This window comes from Rhinoraja longicauda, chromosome 4 (genome assembly GCF_053455715.1).
Source record: "Rhinoraja longicauda isolate Sanriku21f chromosome 4, sRhiLon1.1, whole genome shotgun sequence".
NCBI lineage: Eukaryota > Metazoa > Chordata > Chondrichthyes > Rajiformes > Arhynchobatidae > Rhinoraja > Rhinoraja longicauda.
This window is the reverse complement of record NC_135956.1, coordinates 29701721-29718256: the sequence shown is the minus strand read 5'-3', so window position 1 is coordinate 29718256 and position 16536 is coordinate 29701721. Positions and strand designations below refer to the sequence as shown.

The following is a 16536-nucleotide window of genomic DNA, read 5'->3' as shown; positions in this document are numbered from 1 at the left end:
CTCCAAGAGAGCAGTGATGATGGGATGTAGTGGATGTGTTATTTAAATTGAGGGATGAAGTATGAGAGGAATCAGCTATTTATTCTGAATATGGATCTAGCCCAATTATTCTGGAAGACAAACAATATTATTGAGGTCCTGAAGGAGGACACAGATATGTGCTTATTTGGTGCACATATAAGCACCAAAAGTGCTTTGGTGCTCCGCTTGCAAGTGCCAACACAAACATACAGTAAACAATTAAGAATAAAGCATAAAACATTAAAACATTAAGAATACATCATTATGGTTTAAACGTGAGTGAAATAAACCAGAGCAAAACGAGACTACAGACCAGACTTTTGATTATTGAGTACAGCTATTACCCGCGGAAAAAAAGCTGTTTTTATGTCTGGCTGTGGCTGCTTTGGCAATCCGGAGTCGCCTTCCAGAGGGAAGTGCTTCAAAGAGTTTGTGGCCAGGGTGAGAGGGGTCAGAGATGATCTTACCCGCTCGCTTCCTGGCCCTTGCAGTGTACAGTTCGTCAATGGGGGGGGGGGAAGGTTGCAGCCAACAACCTTTTCAGCTGAGCGAATGATTCGTTGCAGCCTCTGGATGTCGTGCTTGGTGGCTGAGCCAAGCCAGACCAGAGAAGATGAGGATGGACTCTACGATGGCTGTATAGAATTGGACCATCATTGCCTGTGGCAGATTGTGTTTCCTCAGCTGCACCCATTTAAGGTCCTTGGAGATGATGGTTCCAAGGAACTTAAATGACTCCACAGATGTGACTGTGGTGTTGTTGATGGTGAGTGGAGGGAGGGGAGGGTGAGCTCTCCTAAAGTTTACAATCAGTTTACAAATGGAATATGATGTGCTGTTCTTCCAATTTTCATGTAGCTTCACTCTGGCAAAAGAGGAGGCTGAGGACAGAAAGGTCAGTATGGGAATGAGAAAAGGAGTTAAAATGGTTAGCAGTTAGTGAGATACAATGGACCTTGGTGGACTGAGTGCAAGTGTTCGGCAATACTTGCCAAGTCTTTGCTTGGTTTCCCCGATGTAAAAGAGGCCACATTGGGAACACCGGATGCAAGAGCAGAACTACGGGACACAGAGAGACGCAGGTGATGACTTCTCTGATGTTCTCGAATGGGAAGCCTCATCATGGGAGCAGATGCAATGGAGATAGAGAAATTGGGAATTGGGGTATAGCATCTTTACAAGAGGCAGGGTGGGAGGAGGTATAATCCAGATAATCATGGGAATTAATGGGTTTATAGTAAATGTCAGTTGATAGTCTGTCCCCTGTGATGGAGAAAGAGACCAAGAAAGGGGAGAGAGGTGCCAGAAATTCACACCTCATATTCAGCTTGGGCAGCTTACAACCCAACGGCATGAATTCTCCAATTTTAGATAACTACCATTTGACAAATTGAAAATAGAATCATGGTTATGTAGTTTAGTTTTAAAATATTGCTTTACAATGTATCTTAACAGCATCAAATAATTTGGTTAATGAGAAAGGCAAGAGAGGAGATTTCAGGTGCCTTGACAAAGATCTTTGCACCTTCTTGTGCCACAGGCAAGGTCCTGGAGGACAGGGGAATAGCTAATGCTGTCCCTCTGTTTCAGAAAAAAAGAATCCATGGATTATAGGCAAGTGTGCCTCGTGTCAGTGGTAGGGAAGCTATCAAAGAGAATTGTTCTGAATAGGATTTGCTCCCATTTGGAAGAAAATTGGTAAATTAGGGACAGTCAGCATGGCCTTATATCTGCAGGTCATGGCTTTTTAATTTGATGGAGTTTTTTGAGAAGGTGACGAAGGTGATCAGTGATAGTAGGGTGGTGAATGTTTTGTACATGGATCCTAGTAAGGCATTTGATAGCCCCCCATGGCACAAGTTGATATAGAAGATTAAAATCCATGGGATTAACAGTAACTTGGTGGTGTGGATTCATAATTGGCTCACTAGCAGAGGACAGAGGGTTGGGCAGAAGGACAAAATTCAGGCTGGAGGTCTGTGAAAATTTGAGTTCCACATGGATCTGTGCTGGGTCCTCTACTGCTTGTGATATATGTATATATATAATCACAAGCAGTAGAGGACCCAGCACAGATGTGGGTGCCGACTGTGAGAAAGACTGTCAAAAAATACAGCAAGATATAGATCAGCTACAGGAATTGGCGGCACAATAGCCGATGGAATTTAATCCAAGCATGTATGAGGTGGTGCACTTTGGAAGGTTGAATGTAAGAGGAAAGTATACAATTAATGGCAAGACCCCAAAACAGCATTGATGTACAGAGGGATCTTGGGGTTTAATTCCATAACTCCCTGAAAGTGGCAACACAAGAAGTGATAAAGAAGGCATATAGTATGCTTGCCTCCATTGGTCAAGGCATTGAGTATAAGTGTCAACAAGTCATGATACAGGTTTTGGAATATTGCTTGCAGTTCTGGTCACCCCATTACAGGAATGATATGGAGGCTTTGGAAAGGGTACAGAGGAGCTCTCCCAGATCGATGCCTGGATTTGGAAGGTGAGGTTGGACAGATTTGGATTGTTTTCAGATTTGGATTGTTTTCTCTGGAATGCCGGTGCTTGCGGCGAGATGTGATAAAAATATATAAAATTATGGGGGGCATGGATAGGGTAAACATTTATAATCTTTTCCCTTGGATCTCAAAATCAAATTCTGGACTATAACTTAAAGGTGAGAGGGACAACATTTAAAGGAGATATGTGGGCCATGTTTTTTACACTGGTAATGAGTGTCTGAAACCTACTGCTGGGGGTGGTGGTGCAGGTAGATACAATAGTGGCATTTAAGAGACTGTTTGATAGGTATATGGATATGCAGGGAATGAAGGGATGTCATTATATGCAGGCAGGTAAGAGTTGGAGCATCTTGTTCAGCACAGACATTGTGGGCCAAAGGGCCTGTTTCCAGTGCTGTACTAGTCTGGGTTCATGACATCTTCCCTTAGAATCAATGCTGAAATTGTATCATGCTTGTCTGATCTAGAAATAGAAATGCGGATTAATATCACAATATGGCGAGTCCGAAACTTGTTAGTTGTAGACGAAGTTTATTGCAGCCGCAATACACGAATACAGAGTTAAACAACAAGGTACAGGACAACCAATACAAACTTACTGTCTTCCTTGAAGACTTCGCCGAACTCACTAAATCGGGCGCCAAACGCGCACATGACATCGCTGGCCAATCAGCGATGTCGCTCCCTGGACCAATCCCCATGGTCGCGTTCCCACGTGACCTCGCTGGCCAATCCGAGGGTTCGACGACCTGGACCATTCTCTATGGTCGCTACATGACCCCCCCCCAGAACCCGAGGTGCGGAACCTAGCAGGGAGCCGGATTTCGCGACCATAACGAGTACGGAGAGGGACAGCCTGAACCACAGGAGCCGGGGGTTCCGGACTTGGCGGAACAGCCGGAACGGGAGGTCCTGGAGGAACTACCGGAACGGGGGGTCCTGGAGGAGCTGCCGGAACGGGGGGTCCTGGAGGAGCTGCCGGAACGGGGGGTCCTGGAGGAACTGTCGGAACGGGGGGTCCTGGACTGAGCGGAACTAACGGAGGTCGGCCTCTCCTAGGGGTTTGACCGACCAGGACTGGTTGATCCGGATCCAAATGGGCAGGTTTTAGCCGGGACACCGAGACGAGCTCACTCTTGCCGCCCATGTCTAAGGTGAAAGTAGCCGTTCCTTTACGTAAAACCCGGAACAGCCCTTGATAGACCCTCTGCAACGGGGCGCGATGGGCATCTTTACGCAGAAAAACAAACTCACAGTCCTTCAGGGAAGACGGTTCATGTACCATGGGACACCCATGACGTGAAGTCGGCACTGGAGCCAGGGAGCCCACCCGTTCCCGGAGAGATGCTAACGCTGATGGGACTGTAGGGAGCAGGGCTGAAGGGTCCGCAAACAGATCTCCGGGTACTCGAAGTGTCGAGCCATATACTAGCTCTGCGGACGACGCACCGAGATCTGGCTTAGGAGCAGTCCGGATGCCCAAAAGAACCCAAGGGAGTTGGTCTACCCAGTCCGGGCCTTCAAGCCTTGCACTGAGGGACGCCTTAAGTTGGCGGTGGAACCTTTCTACGAGTCCATTTGCCTGGGGGTGATATGCAGTTGTGGGTTGTAACTTGGACCCGTACAGTTCCGCCAGTGCGGCCCAGAGGGACGAAGTGAACTGTGGCCCTCTGTCAGTTGTAATAACTGCCGGGACCCCGAAACGAGCTACCCAATGAAGGGCCAAAGTCCTAGCACAAGACGCTGACGAGATATCAAACAATGGGAAAGCCTCTGGCCACCGGCTGAACCGATCCACCACCGTGAGGAGGTGGGTGTAGCCCCGGGAGGAAGGCAAAGGCCCGACCAAATCCACGTGGATGTGGAAAAAACGAAAAGCCGGGACCTCGAAATTCTGTACGGGGGGCTGGACGTGGCGCTGGACTTTAGCGGTCTGACAGGGCACGCAGGAACATGCCCACCCCGCTACCTGTTTCCGCAGGCCATGCCAGACAAACCTCGCTGCTACCAAGGCAGAGGTGGAGCGGATGGACGGGTGCGCCAGCCCATGAATGGCATCGAAAACCCGGCGCTGAAGGGAGGGCGGTACTACCGGCCTGGGACGAGGAAGAGAAACATCGCACCAGACTTTCGTGCCCTCCGACCCACAAGCTACCTGGGCCAACTTCAATCCCGAAGTGGTGGACTGGTAAGCCGAAACGGTATCCGCTAGGAGCTGTGCCTCCGCGAGCTCCTGGGGATCCACTTCGCAGTCCATCGCCGAAATAGGGGGAAAAGCAGGTCTAGACAGGGCGTCAGCAACGGCATTAAGCTTACCCGCGATATGACGGACATCTGTGGTAAATTCGGAGATAGCAGTCAGGTGCCGCTGCTGGCGGGCCGACCATGGGTCAGACAATTTCAAAAAAGCAAATGTTAATGGCTTGTGGTCCGTAAATGCCACGAATGGGCGGCCCTCGAGGAAATACCTGAAATGACGGACAGCTAAATAGAGAGCTAGAAGCTCTCGGTCAAATGCGCTATATTTCAGCTCGGCCGAATTTAGTTGCCGGCTGAAAAACGCTAAAGGCTGCCAACGGCCACCGACCTGCTGCTCCAGAACCCCACCCACCGCCACGTCAGAGGCGTCAACCGTCAGGGCCGTGGGGGCGGAGGGGCTCGGATGGACCAACATGGTGGCGTCTGCCAAGGCTGCCTTAGCTGCCGTAAAAGCCGACTCTGCGGTCGGGGACCACAACAACTCTACCGGATTCCCTGCAAGGCATTGGAAAAGCGGGCGCAGGACTCGCGCCGCTGCCGGAACGAATCTATGGTAGAAATTAACCATGCCTATGAACTCCTGCAGCCCTTTTACTGTGGTGGGCCTGGGAAAAGCCCGGATAGCTTCCACCTTCTCGGGCAAAGGGGCGGCGCCGGCAGGAGTAATTCTGTGCCCTAGAAAATCGAGGGCAGGCAGGCCGAATTGACATTTGGAGGGTTGGATAATGAGCCCGTGGTCTTGGAGCCGCTGGAACACGGTCCGCAAATGGGCCTGGTGTTCCTGCACTGAGGGGCTGGCTACCAGGATGTCGTCTAAATAAATAAACAAAAAGGGTAAACCCCGGCCCACGCGGTCCATCAGTCGCTGGAAAGCCTGTGCCGCGTTCTTTAAACCGAAAGGCATACGCAACCATTCAAACAACCCGAACGGAGTAATAGTTGCAGTTTTTTGTATGTCCTCCGGTCGCACCGGAATCTGATGGTATCCTCGCACCAAATCGATTTTGGAAAACACCACCGCTCCTTCCAGCCCGGATGAAAAGTCCTGTAGGTGCGGTATGGGGTAGCGATCAGCCGTGGTGACAGCATTGAGACGCCGATAATCGCCACATGGCCTCCACCCCCCAGATGCCTTGGAGACCATGTGTAACGGCGAGGCCCACGGGCTGTCAGACTGACGGACAATTCCCATTTCCTCCATCTTCCTGAACTCCGCTCTTGCCACCACCAGTTTGTCTGGCGGTAGTCTCCTGGCCCGAGCGAAAACGGGAGGGCCTTCGGTGCGGATGTGATGGACCACACCGTGCTTAGCCGAAGGTGCGTCAAAACGTTGGACGAGCAGCTCTGGGAACTCTGCCAGAATCGCAGCATACGAGTCGGGGGCCGCGACGACCGCCTGGACAGTAGGGCTGGGCGAGGAGGCGATTGTCGGAGCGACGTGCTCATCTTCGGCGGAGGGTCGGAGGTCGTTACCGCGGACATCAGGAACCAGTGAAAAAGCCCAGAGAAAATCTGCGCCCATGATCGCTTGTTTGACGTCGGCTATGATGAATGGCCATTCGTACGTGCGGAGGCCTAACACAAGGGACATCTTCCGTGTACCGAAAGTGCGAATTGGGCTGCCATTAACCGCGATGAGGGTGGGACCTGTCTTACCCGATCTGGTTTCGAGGTCGGTCGGCGGCACTATGCTGACGATGGCTCCCGTGTCTACCAAAAATTCTGTGTCCGTGAATCGATCATGGACATAGAGGCGCCGGTTCTGGCCAATCGTAACTGCCCCTATGTACGATCGGCCGAGGCATTTCCTGCGAAGGTACAAGGCAAACGACAGTTGCGGGATTCGTTACCCCATCGTAGGTGATAATAGCACCAGCCGCGCTTGTGCGGATCTTTTTGGCGGGCTTTCGGAGAATTGGCGGGAGACGTGGCGCCATCTTGCCGTCGCTGTGGCGTGGTCACCGATGTCGAGACTTTGTTGATCGAACCACTTGCCTTGTTTTTTGCCGCTATGAGCACGTCCGCTTTCGCTGCATATGCTTCGGGGTCCTTAAAAGAACAATCCGTAAGCAGCAGTCGGACATCCTCGGGAAGTTTCTCGCGGAATGCCTGTTCAAACATCGGGCAATCCGTATGCTCACCGGCTAGCATCATCATTTCGGCCATGAGGACGGAAGGCAGTTGGTCTCCAAGATCCGGTAGGTGCAGAAGTTTTGCCGCACCACCATGCTTATTCAACCCGAAGGTTCGCAGTAATACCTTCTTCATGGCCTCGTACTTGTCTTCCGCAGGTGAATTTACGATGAACCGCATCACGCGCTTGGTTGTGTCCGGCGATAGAGCGCTGACGAGGTAGAAGTACTTCGTGGATTCGTCCGACACCTTCTTTATATGGAATTGAGCCTCGGCGTGGATAAACCAAGCTTGCGGTGCGTACGTCCAAAATAACGGAAGATGAACGCCTGCCGCGCTTGACTCCGGTGTGCCCTGCTCGGTCATCGTCAACGAGGCGTCGGGTTCCTGCTCAGTCGGTGATCGTCCAGATCACGTCGGGGTCACCAATATGGCGAGTCCGAAACTTGTTAGTTGTAGACGAAGTTTATTGCAGCCGCAATACACGAATACAGAGTTAAACAACAAGGTACAGGACAACCAATACAAACTTACTGTCTTCCTTGAAGACTTCGCCGAACTCACTAAATCGGGCGCCAAACGCGCACATGACATCGCTGGCCAATCAGCGATGTCGCTCCCTGGACCAATCCCCATGGTCGCGTTCCCACGTGACCTCGCTGGCCAATCCGAGGGTTCGACGACCTGGACCATTCTCTATGGTCGCTACAACAACATGTTCCAGCCACTTTTAAAAGAGGTAATGATTTACTTTCGTTGCAGAGACTTGCATCTTAAATTGGAGGCTGGCACGGGCCAGAAGATACTAGTCAGAATTACATAAGCAACTTCTGTTGCAAGCTGAATTAATTTCTCCAGTAATTGCATCTTTGCTTTGGAGAATCACTGGTAGTCTTGTTGGCCATATCCCTCAAGCAGGAGAGAAAGGCTGTAGGTTACATAGACATGCCAAATACTTGCTCACAGATCGTAGCCCCAAGAGTCTGAAGGGAGATGTGGTCCCAGTCATAGGTCTCCAAAAAGCAATATGTTGGGAGTCTAAGTTTTGCATAGTCAATGGTGAGAAAGGGCAGCATGGTGGCGTAGCGGTAGAGTTGCTGCCTTAGAGCGAATGCAGCGCCGGAGACTCGGGTTCGATCCTAAATACGGGCGCCGTCTGTACGGAGTTTGTACGTTCTCCCCGTGAGCTGCGTGGGTTTTCTCCGAGATCTTTGGTTTCCTCCCACATTCCAAAGACGTACAGGTATGTAGGTTAATTGGCTGGGCAAATGTAAAAATTGTCCCTAGTGTGTGTAGGATAGTGTTAGTGTGCGGAGATCGCTGGGCGGCGCGGACCCGGTGGGCCGAAGGGCCTGTTTCTGCTCTGTATCTCTAAATCTAAACAAAAATCTGTAGCCTCCTGCAGGCAGGGCTATGACCACAAACCTGTTTTCAGAAGTGAGGATTCATATCTAAATCATTACATACATTATCTGATCCCCACCACACATTAGCGCTTGCAACTTGTTTTAGCATTGGAAACATCATCTCTTTGAATGGAAACCAGTTGGCAGATGGAATTTCCAATATTGTAAGATTCTTGAAGGCATGCAAAAGGCTCTGTAATATTCAGTGATGCGTTGCATTGTCTGCGTGAAGCTCATCATGAATCACAAGGGTTAACACTCACTGTTTACTTATCAGATCAGTGACAATGAGCTGGACTTTCTCATGGTCATTGCCATGTTTCTATGCAACTTACAAGTCCTTTATTCTCAACCTGTCGATGGCATCATATTTCAACCACCACATAATCTCACATGAACTACATGCAATGCTGTGGTCAAGTGGTAAAGACCAAAATGCTAGAGTAACTCAGCAGGTCAGGCAGCATTTCTGGAGAAAAGGAATAGGTGACGTTTCAGGTCGAGACTCTTCTTCAGACTGGGGTCAAGTACACTGCAAGAGCAAAAAAAAGGCAGCTGAACAACGTTTGCTGATGAATGAACTCTTTTTTGAAAACTAGGGCAATCATTAGTTATGGCCTGGGGAAATGATATAGAAGAGGAATTGAGGCCTGGAACAGGTCAACTGTGATTATACACTCCTATCTTCTTGGGTATTGTTGTATGAGTTAAATAAATTCAAGCATGTGCAAATGACTAGAATTAGAGGAGTATACATATATAAATTTACAGAAGATAGACACAAAAAGCTGGAGTAACTCAGCAGGGCAGGCAGCACAACTGGACAGAAGGAAAAGGGTGATGTTTTGGGTCGAGACCCTTCTGCAGACTGAAAGTCACAGTAAAGGGGAAATGAGAGATACAGAAGATGATGTAGCGAGGTAAAGAACAATGAATGAAAGATATGCAAAAAAGTGACGGCCATTATTAGCTGTTTGCAGGGTGAAAATGAGAAGCTGGTGCGACTTGGGTGGGTGAGGGATAGAGAGAGAGGGAATGCTGGGGTTACATGAAGTTAGAGAAATCAATATTCATATCACTGGGCTATAAGCTGCCCAAGCGAAATATGAGATGCTATTCCTCCAATTTGTGTTTAGCCTCACTTCTTCTTCTTCTTGCGTTTGAGGCAGCAGAAATTATGTAACGTCCTCCAGGCACTGTAGCCTCACTCTGACAATGGAAGAGACCTAGGACAGAAAGGTCAGCGTGGGAATGGGAAGGAGAATTCAAGTATTTAGCAACCGGGAGATCAGGTGGGTTTAGGTGGACTGAGCGAAGGTGTTCAGCGAAACGATGGCCCAGTCTACATTTGATCTCGCCGATGTATTTGAGTCCACATCTTGAACTATGGATATAGTAGATGAGGCTGGAGGAGGTGCAAGTGAACTTCTGCCTAACCTGAAAGGACTGTCGGGATCCCTGGACAGAGTCGAGGGAGGAGGTAATTTGCAGAGCCTATAATGAGGGAGAATAAAGAATAAAATAATTAACTTTGGAACGACTAAGGACATTAATAGAAGTAGTTGGACTGAGTTAAGCATGGTTATTTTGTGTAGTGAAAAAGCCTGTCCTAGATTTGGTACAGATACGAGGTTGAAGGTTCAACTTGCAATCAAATGTGACACCAAGGTTGTGAATAGTTGAGTGTAATTCCAGACAGTTCATCAGTTGTAGGAGCAGAATTTGCTCACTTGGCCTATCAAGTCAACTCCGACAGTTACCAATTGATGAGTCGGAAACAGAGTTTGTGTTGGTGAGCAAAATAAATGGGGAAAAAAAAATGTAGGTAAAAATGAAATATAACAGGAATTATTGAAAACATCCAGTGGGACAGGCAATATCTGTAGAGAAAAAACTGAGTTAATGTTTCAGGCCTATGATGATTCACCAATTCTGTTTTCAAATCAAAAGCAATGCCTTCATCTTTTCCAATCTCCCTACTTCATCTAAACCTGGTTGTTAAACAAAGGTTTAACAGGGGATGGATATCAAAAGAAATGTCGGTGAGATAAAGCTGGATGTCCTCAGTACACCATGTTTTTGGATGAAGTCCAAGTAATTTGGATTGGGAAAGGGAGGTTGAAAATGAAGTAGAGTTTGCAATGATGAAAGGGTTAAGTATTTACTTTTGGAGAGAGGTGTTGATGGCGGATTTCAATGAGAGAGGATCTCTACATGAGAAGGGAGGGCCATTAATAATACCAGGTGACGTGATGGCCAGACGTGAAATTGGGTAGTCAGCAGTTTATTGGGAATAGGTTGATGGAGAACAATACAGGTCTCATAGATAAGGTTAGTTACTGAAGAACAACGGGTGATAGGGGAGAGTGGAGAAAGCAGTAGGACTCACTGGTCATTAGATATTTGGCCTGTTGGCTTGTGTTCATAAAGGGGACAGACAGGCAATAGATCAGTTTGTCATAGATTGAATGATGAAGGCGTCCATGAGTTCCCCACGTGTGTCATAGGAGGTGAGGGTCATTGAGATTGACGAAAAAGTGCTGAAGGAAGCTATTTTTTTTGCCTCAATAACAATTTGATGGAAACATTATAATTTGTCTGATTCTCTGTGACTGCCAGAGGGGTTTGGCCGAAAGCACAGCTGATGTTCCTCGTTTTATGAGTTGCTAATGGCAGGATCCAATAATGGCCAACAATATACACGGCACAGTAGAATTGCGTCAGGGTACTCTGGTTTCCTCTGAAGTGCAGAGTGTATCTATTTCGACCTTTTGAGGTTTTGCTCATCAGAACTGCAGACCATAAGCACAATTGCACAAGTAACATGATACATATTCCGCAGTCTGCGGTTGGCAAGTGGGAGGAGTTGCTTGAATTTCAAGGTGTCTACCACACAGATGCTGGGAGCACCTTTTAGCTCTTGCTGTTGGAAGTGAGAATAAACTTGTAGAAATACTGTACAGGACTATATATTTCGGGTTGGTAATGCGGTTGTCAAACTTCCTGCCGTTAGTTTTTGCAACTATTCACTGAACGTCTTGCACGACGGAGGAAGTCTTCGGAAGGTAAGGCAGAGGTGAAGGCTTTAAGTATCGTTCTAACATTGTAGCGTTTTTCTCTAATCTCAAAAGGTTAACTAACAAACATATTGCGTTACTCAACTAACTGGAGTTGCTAACATTAAAAAAGTTTTAGTTCGGGGGGAAATTATACTTGAGAGAATGGTGCTAAATTTTGGTTGTATCGCTGCAAACATCTAAGTCTGAAGGTTATTGACATTGAGCTGCAAACGGAGTTTTTTTATGATTGCAATCTGGAGATGTCAATTAAATGGAGTCCATTCTAATGAGCTACAGCGATTCAACGCATTCAAAAAATCAGAACGCAGGCAGAAAATCGTGTATATTAATATCAGGACGAACGTTGTCCAGGCATGCTTCAAGCTTCAACCCTTCGGAAGAATTAACGCACCTGACAGGTTTTAGTGTTTGCATAGTGACTTCTACTTAGAGTTAATCATGTCAAATGTTAGGGTGGGAAGTTTTATGTGACGGCAATTCTCTGCGGTTGTAGTTTCAAAATATAAGCGCGCGTTTCACATTAAAGTGCACTCCAGTTAAACATTTCTAGACTTGTATCAATATAGATTGAATGGAAATTGGAAGCATTACATTTCACTTTTCCAAGGTGACAGATAATCTGTGGCACTGCTTGTTTTAACATCTCGTCTGATTGCAAATTCCGATAGCCGGTGAGTGGTTTATTTGTGTATATCTTTTTCTGTTGGAAATAAAACCTGTAAAAGCGAATAATGTTTCAGCTAGGAATCGTCGGCGAGGTGCAGCTTCCTGCCCGCGCGGGGATCGGTGCTTGTGAAGGAGGCGCGCGAGCTCGGGTCTCCTCGCAGCTGGAGCCACTCAGATCCGGGCAACGTTCCAAATGGCTGACAGCACTTTCATCGAGGAAGCTGACCCTGACAGGAGTAAGGATGGGCTGGACTGGGGATACGAACAAGGTGAGCTATTTGGAAACTTTTTTATAAAATGCTGCAAAGGAAGCAAGGCAGTTGACATACAAGAAATAGTGTGGCAATTGCATTGTAGATAAACATGGACATATTTGAGGGTTCGTTTCTTTGGCATAGGGTTTATTGGAAATTTTGCCTATTTGCCTCTAGATGTATTAGTTTATTTAACTTTACGTTTATTAAATGCATTCAATAAATCGCATTGAAGAAGATTGGGTTATCTCCTTAATTCTTAGCGCTGTCTAAAACTGTCAACGAGGCACAATGTGATAACAAGTATATTATTCAATTATGAGTTTTATGGCAAATTTCCCTTGAGTTCCACCTGGAAAATTTGCGTTCAATTGAATATTGGAATGAATTTATATTTGGGATGTTCTATGTATAAAAATAGTGTGTTCTATTTTAGGTGTAGAATGGGGATTGTTGTTCCCTGCAGCTAATGGAGAATATCAATCTCCAATAAATCTGAACTCCAGAGAGGCAAAGTATGACCCTTCGCTATTGGAAGCACGTTTATCACCAAATTATGTGGTTTGTCGGGATTCCGAAGTAATTAATGATGGTCATGCCGTTAAGATACTGCTGAAATCCAAATCGGGTATGTAAAGTGAATGCGCAGGTATTTTAAATTGTACGTTAGGTGATGAAGTGTTTACTTTTTGCATTAACCCATTTCTAATAGTTTATTCTGTGAGCAGTTATTTGTAGAGTCCAATGGCACCCATGTGGGTTGAGTAGATGTGCATAATCTGCAGAAGTGGCTTTCAGCAGAAGACTAGTTAGCTTTACATTGCTTTATTTACTACATTGCCACAAGTGAATTACTGTTTGTGGATCTTTTTTTCCAAATCCACAAAATAGGATTTTTGCTCAGAGATAAATATTGGCATGTTTCAGAGATGGTGATCAATGTAGATTTTGGAACTGGCTTATACCTAAATTGCTGTCAATGGACAAGATCTAAACTTTATCGTAAAGATGTCCTGTTGTAAGTGTCCTTGATGCAATACCTATAAGTCATTCAATTTTTTTGTTGCCAAATACCCGATTCCTGAACTCATTTGACAATACAATGAGTTTTCATAACTTTTAAACTTTTATAGCTTTTGCTATGTGTTGTGTGGCTTTCCAATATCTATTCAGCTCTGTAGAACTAAGTGTAAGAAGAAAAACAAGAACTCTATTGGGAAAATACCATTTATGTATTGCATTCCACATTCCTTTCAGAAAATTTGAAAGCGGTTGTCAAACATATTTGATTGCTGAAGCAAAATAATTATTCATAATACTGCCAGACTAGAGTTAATGATTAGTTGCCATATTACAGCAATCTGTGCCCAGCATGATCCCACCACCAATAGTGTGGTAATAACTGGATGTTGTGAATTATGGATGGGATAGTAGGAATAATTTCCTGGCTCCTCATATCATATCATATCATATATATACAGCCGGAAACAGGCCTTTTCGGCCCTCCAAGTCCGTGCCGCCCAGCGATTCCCGTACATTAACACTATCCTACACCCCACTAGGGCCAATTTTTACGAAATGGTGCCATGGAATAGTTTGCAACCAAACAGAGATGCTTGACAGTGTTGGTTTGTTGATAAACAGTACTTCTTATTATGAGCAAGGTTTTAATGGTATTTATTTTATCAGTGAGGTACTTTCGATCTTTGTGTTGATGCCTCATGGACTCAAAATCTTCTGACTCTGGTCAGCGTGTTGTCATTGGCCTGTCATTGATAAATAATTATGCATCATCACTATTACTTTTTTCAAAAAAATGAACGGAATGGGATTTAGACACAAAATGCTGGAGTAACTCAACGGGACAGACAGCATCTCTGGAGAGAAGGAATGGGTGGCGTTTCAGGTCACAGAAGAGAAAAGTGCAAGAGCTACAATGAGGTAGGTTGGGAGATCATGTCTGAAGAAGGGTCTCGACCCGAAACACCACCCATTCCTTCTCTCCAGAGATGCTGCCTGAGTTAGTCCAGCACTTTGTGTCTACCTTTGATTTAAACCAGCATCTGCAGTTCTTTCGTACACTTGGAATAGGATGATGTGCAGCTGTTGTTAAATTCCAGGCCAAAAATATGCTGAAAGATAAAGAATGAAAAATGAACCATGTACACATTCAGTGGAATCTACGTATATTAAAATGCATATAGATATCAGATACAAATTTTCAGGATATTTACATACACTGCTTTGCTTCAAACCAAAATCAAAAGTGAGTTTTCCTATTTTTTGCCATAACTGAAGATAACATGGAAAATCCTAAAGATTGGGTTCTTCAATTGATGTTGATGGTGAGAGGCTATATTTTCTATTCTATATGATTTCCCTTTTGTATTTATTAGTTAAGTTTCTGAACTTTCCGTTCATTATGTTCTTTAACTGTTGAGTACTTGACTTAAGAAACTATTCGTGCATCACACCTTTGTATTGGATTGTATTGGTTTATTATTGTCATGTGTACCACAATTTGGTGAAAACCTCCTGTTCAACCGTACTATCGATACAATTAAGTACAATAAGTAGCGCAAAGAGAAAAATAACCAGAGTTCACAGAAGAGAAAAGTGCAAGGGCTACAATGAGGTAGGTTGGGAGATCAGCTACATCCTTGGCTTATGAGAGGTCTCTTTGGTAGTCTAATAACAACAGGGGAGAAACTGTCCTGAACTGGGTGGTATGTGCTTTCAAGCTTTTTTAAACTTCTGCCTGAAGGGAGTGGGGAAATGAGAGAAAGATTGGTTTGCGAGTAGTCCTTGATTATGTTGGCTGCATTCCCAAGGAAGTATGAAGTATAGATGAAGTTGATGGATGGGAGGTTGGCTGTGGGCTGCATACACAATTCTTCATATTTTCTTGTGGTTTTGGCAAAGAAATTGCCAAACCAAGCTGAGGCATCCCGCTTGGATGTTTTCTGCATTGCATTTGTAGAAATTGGTATTTAATTGGAAGCATGCCACATATCCTTAGCCTTCTGGAGAAGTAGAGGGGTTGGTGTGTTTTCTTGGAAATGTCACCTATTTCTTCTCTCTAGAGATGCTGCTTGTCCTGCTGAGTTACTCTAGCATTTTGTGTCTGTCTATCTTCAATATGATTGAACCAGGACAAATTATTGATGATATTAGCACCTCAGAACAGGAAGCTCTTGACCATTTGCACATTGGTATTAATGATGCTGACAGTAATGTGTATGCTGTCCATTTCCTGAAATCGGTGACTAGCTCCTTTAACATGCTGATATTGAAGGACATACTGTTACATCAGGATACTCTTCCGACATCAGGAATGGAGATGTGTATGTATTTGTACCCTTTGAAGTTTGGGTTTCAACAAAATTACAGACCATAAGCACACTTGCACAAGTAAATGATGCATATTCCACAGTCTGAGCAGTTAGACTTGAAATTCTTACACATGCATTTTGGATGTGCTCTCCAAAGAGGAGTTTGGTGATGCTGGGGATATAGTTCAGAGAAACCAATGTATGCAGTTAGAATTGGATGGAGCACACATCTAAAGTAGATTATAAATTGGAAATTTAGGAGCAACCCTCTTTCTCAATTGTGAGAAGGAGGCTGGTCACCAGGTATATGGTGCTCTAGCTATTGCTGTCGATAAAACGGGTGTGCTTTGCATTCAACTCTTGTGTTTCAACAGTCACCTGATGTGAATTCAATTTCACCCTGTAGTCCAAAATAGATCATATTTGCAGCAATATGATGCATACATTTCCATGGAGAAGAAAAATGTACCCAACATAGCCCTCATGGTAATGAACCAAAATGCTACCTATCCATGTTCTCCAGCTTAGTTACTCCAGCACTTTGTACCCTCTTGGTAATATTCACATTTGTGCATTGCTACATCCAAGCTATATGTTGATCCTGGGTTTATAAACACCAAACCTTGGTCTACTGAGGTGCTCCTTGTCCTCTGTTGTGAAGAATGGACTGGCCATGATGCCATGAAACATTCCATTCATTTAGACCGTCCTACATGTTCTGAGACTTACAGTAATGTTCATGCAGGAGAACATTTGACCAGAAAAATTACACTGTAGTTTGCAAGAATGTTCTTGCAGCCCTGTGGGAAGAGAGATGGTGGGTCCTGTCAGATGATTCTCTGACCAGTGAAAGTAATTTAGCACCA

The 16536-nt window shown here is 45.5% G+C and overlaps 1 protein-coding gene across 2 annotated transcripts in view; it reads left to right on the top strand.

Annotated features, from left to right (window-relative positions):
- The window catches only part of ca8 (carbonic anhydrase VIII), a 90403-nt gene that overhangs the window by 25865 nt on the left and 48002 nt on the right, over positions 1-16536 (top strand). For both annotated transcript variants that reach the window (XM_078398567.1, XM_078398568.1), the window contains exons 2-3: positions 12159-12353; positions 12775-12966. In XM_078398567.1, coding sequence (XP_078254693.1) covers positions 12278-12353; positions 12775-12966 — 268 coding nt within the window. In that variant the 5' untranslated portion in view covers positions 12159-12277. The remainder of the gene's footprint in view (positions 1-12158; positions 12354-12774; positions 12967-16536) is intronic.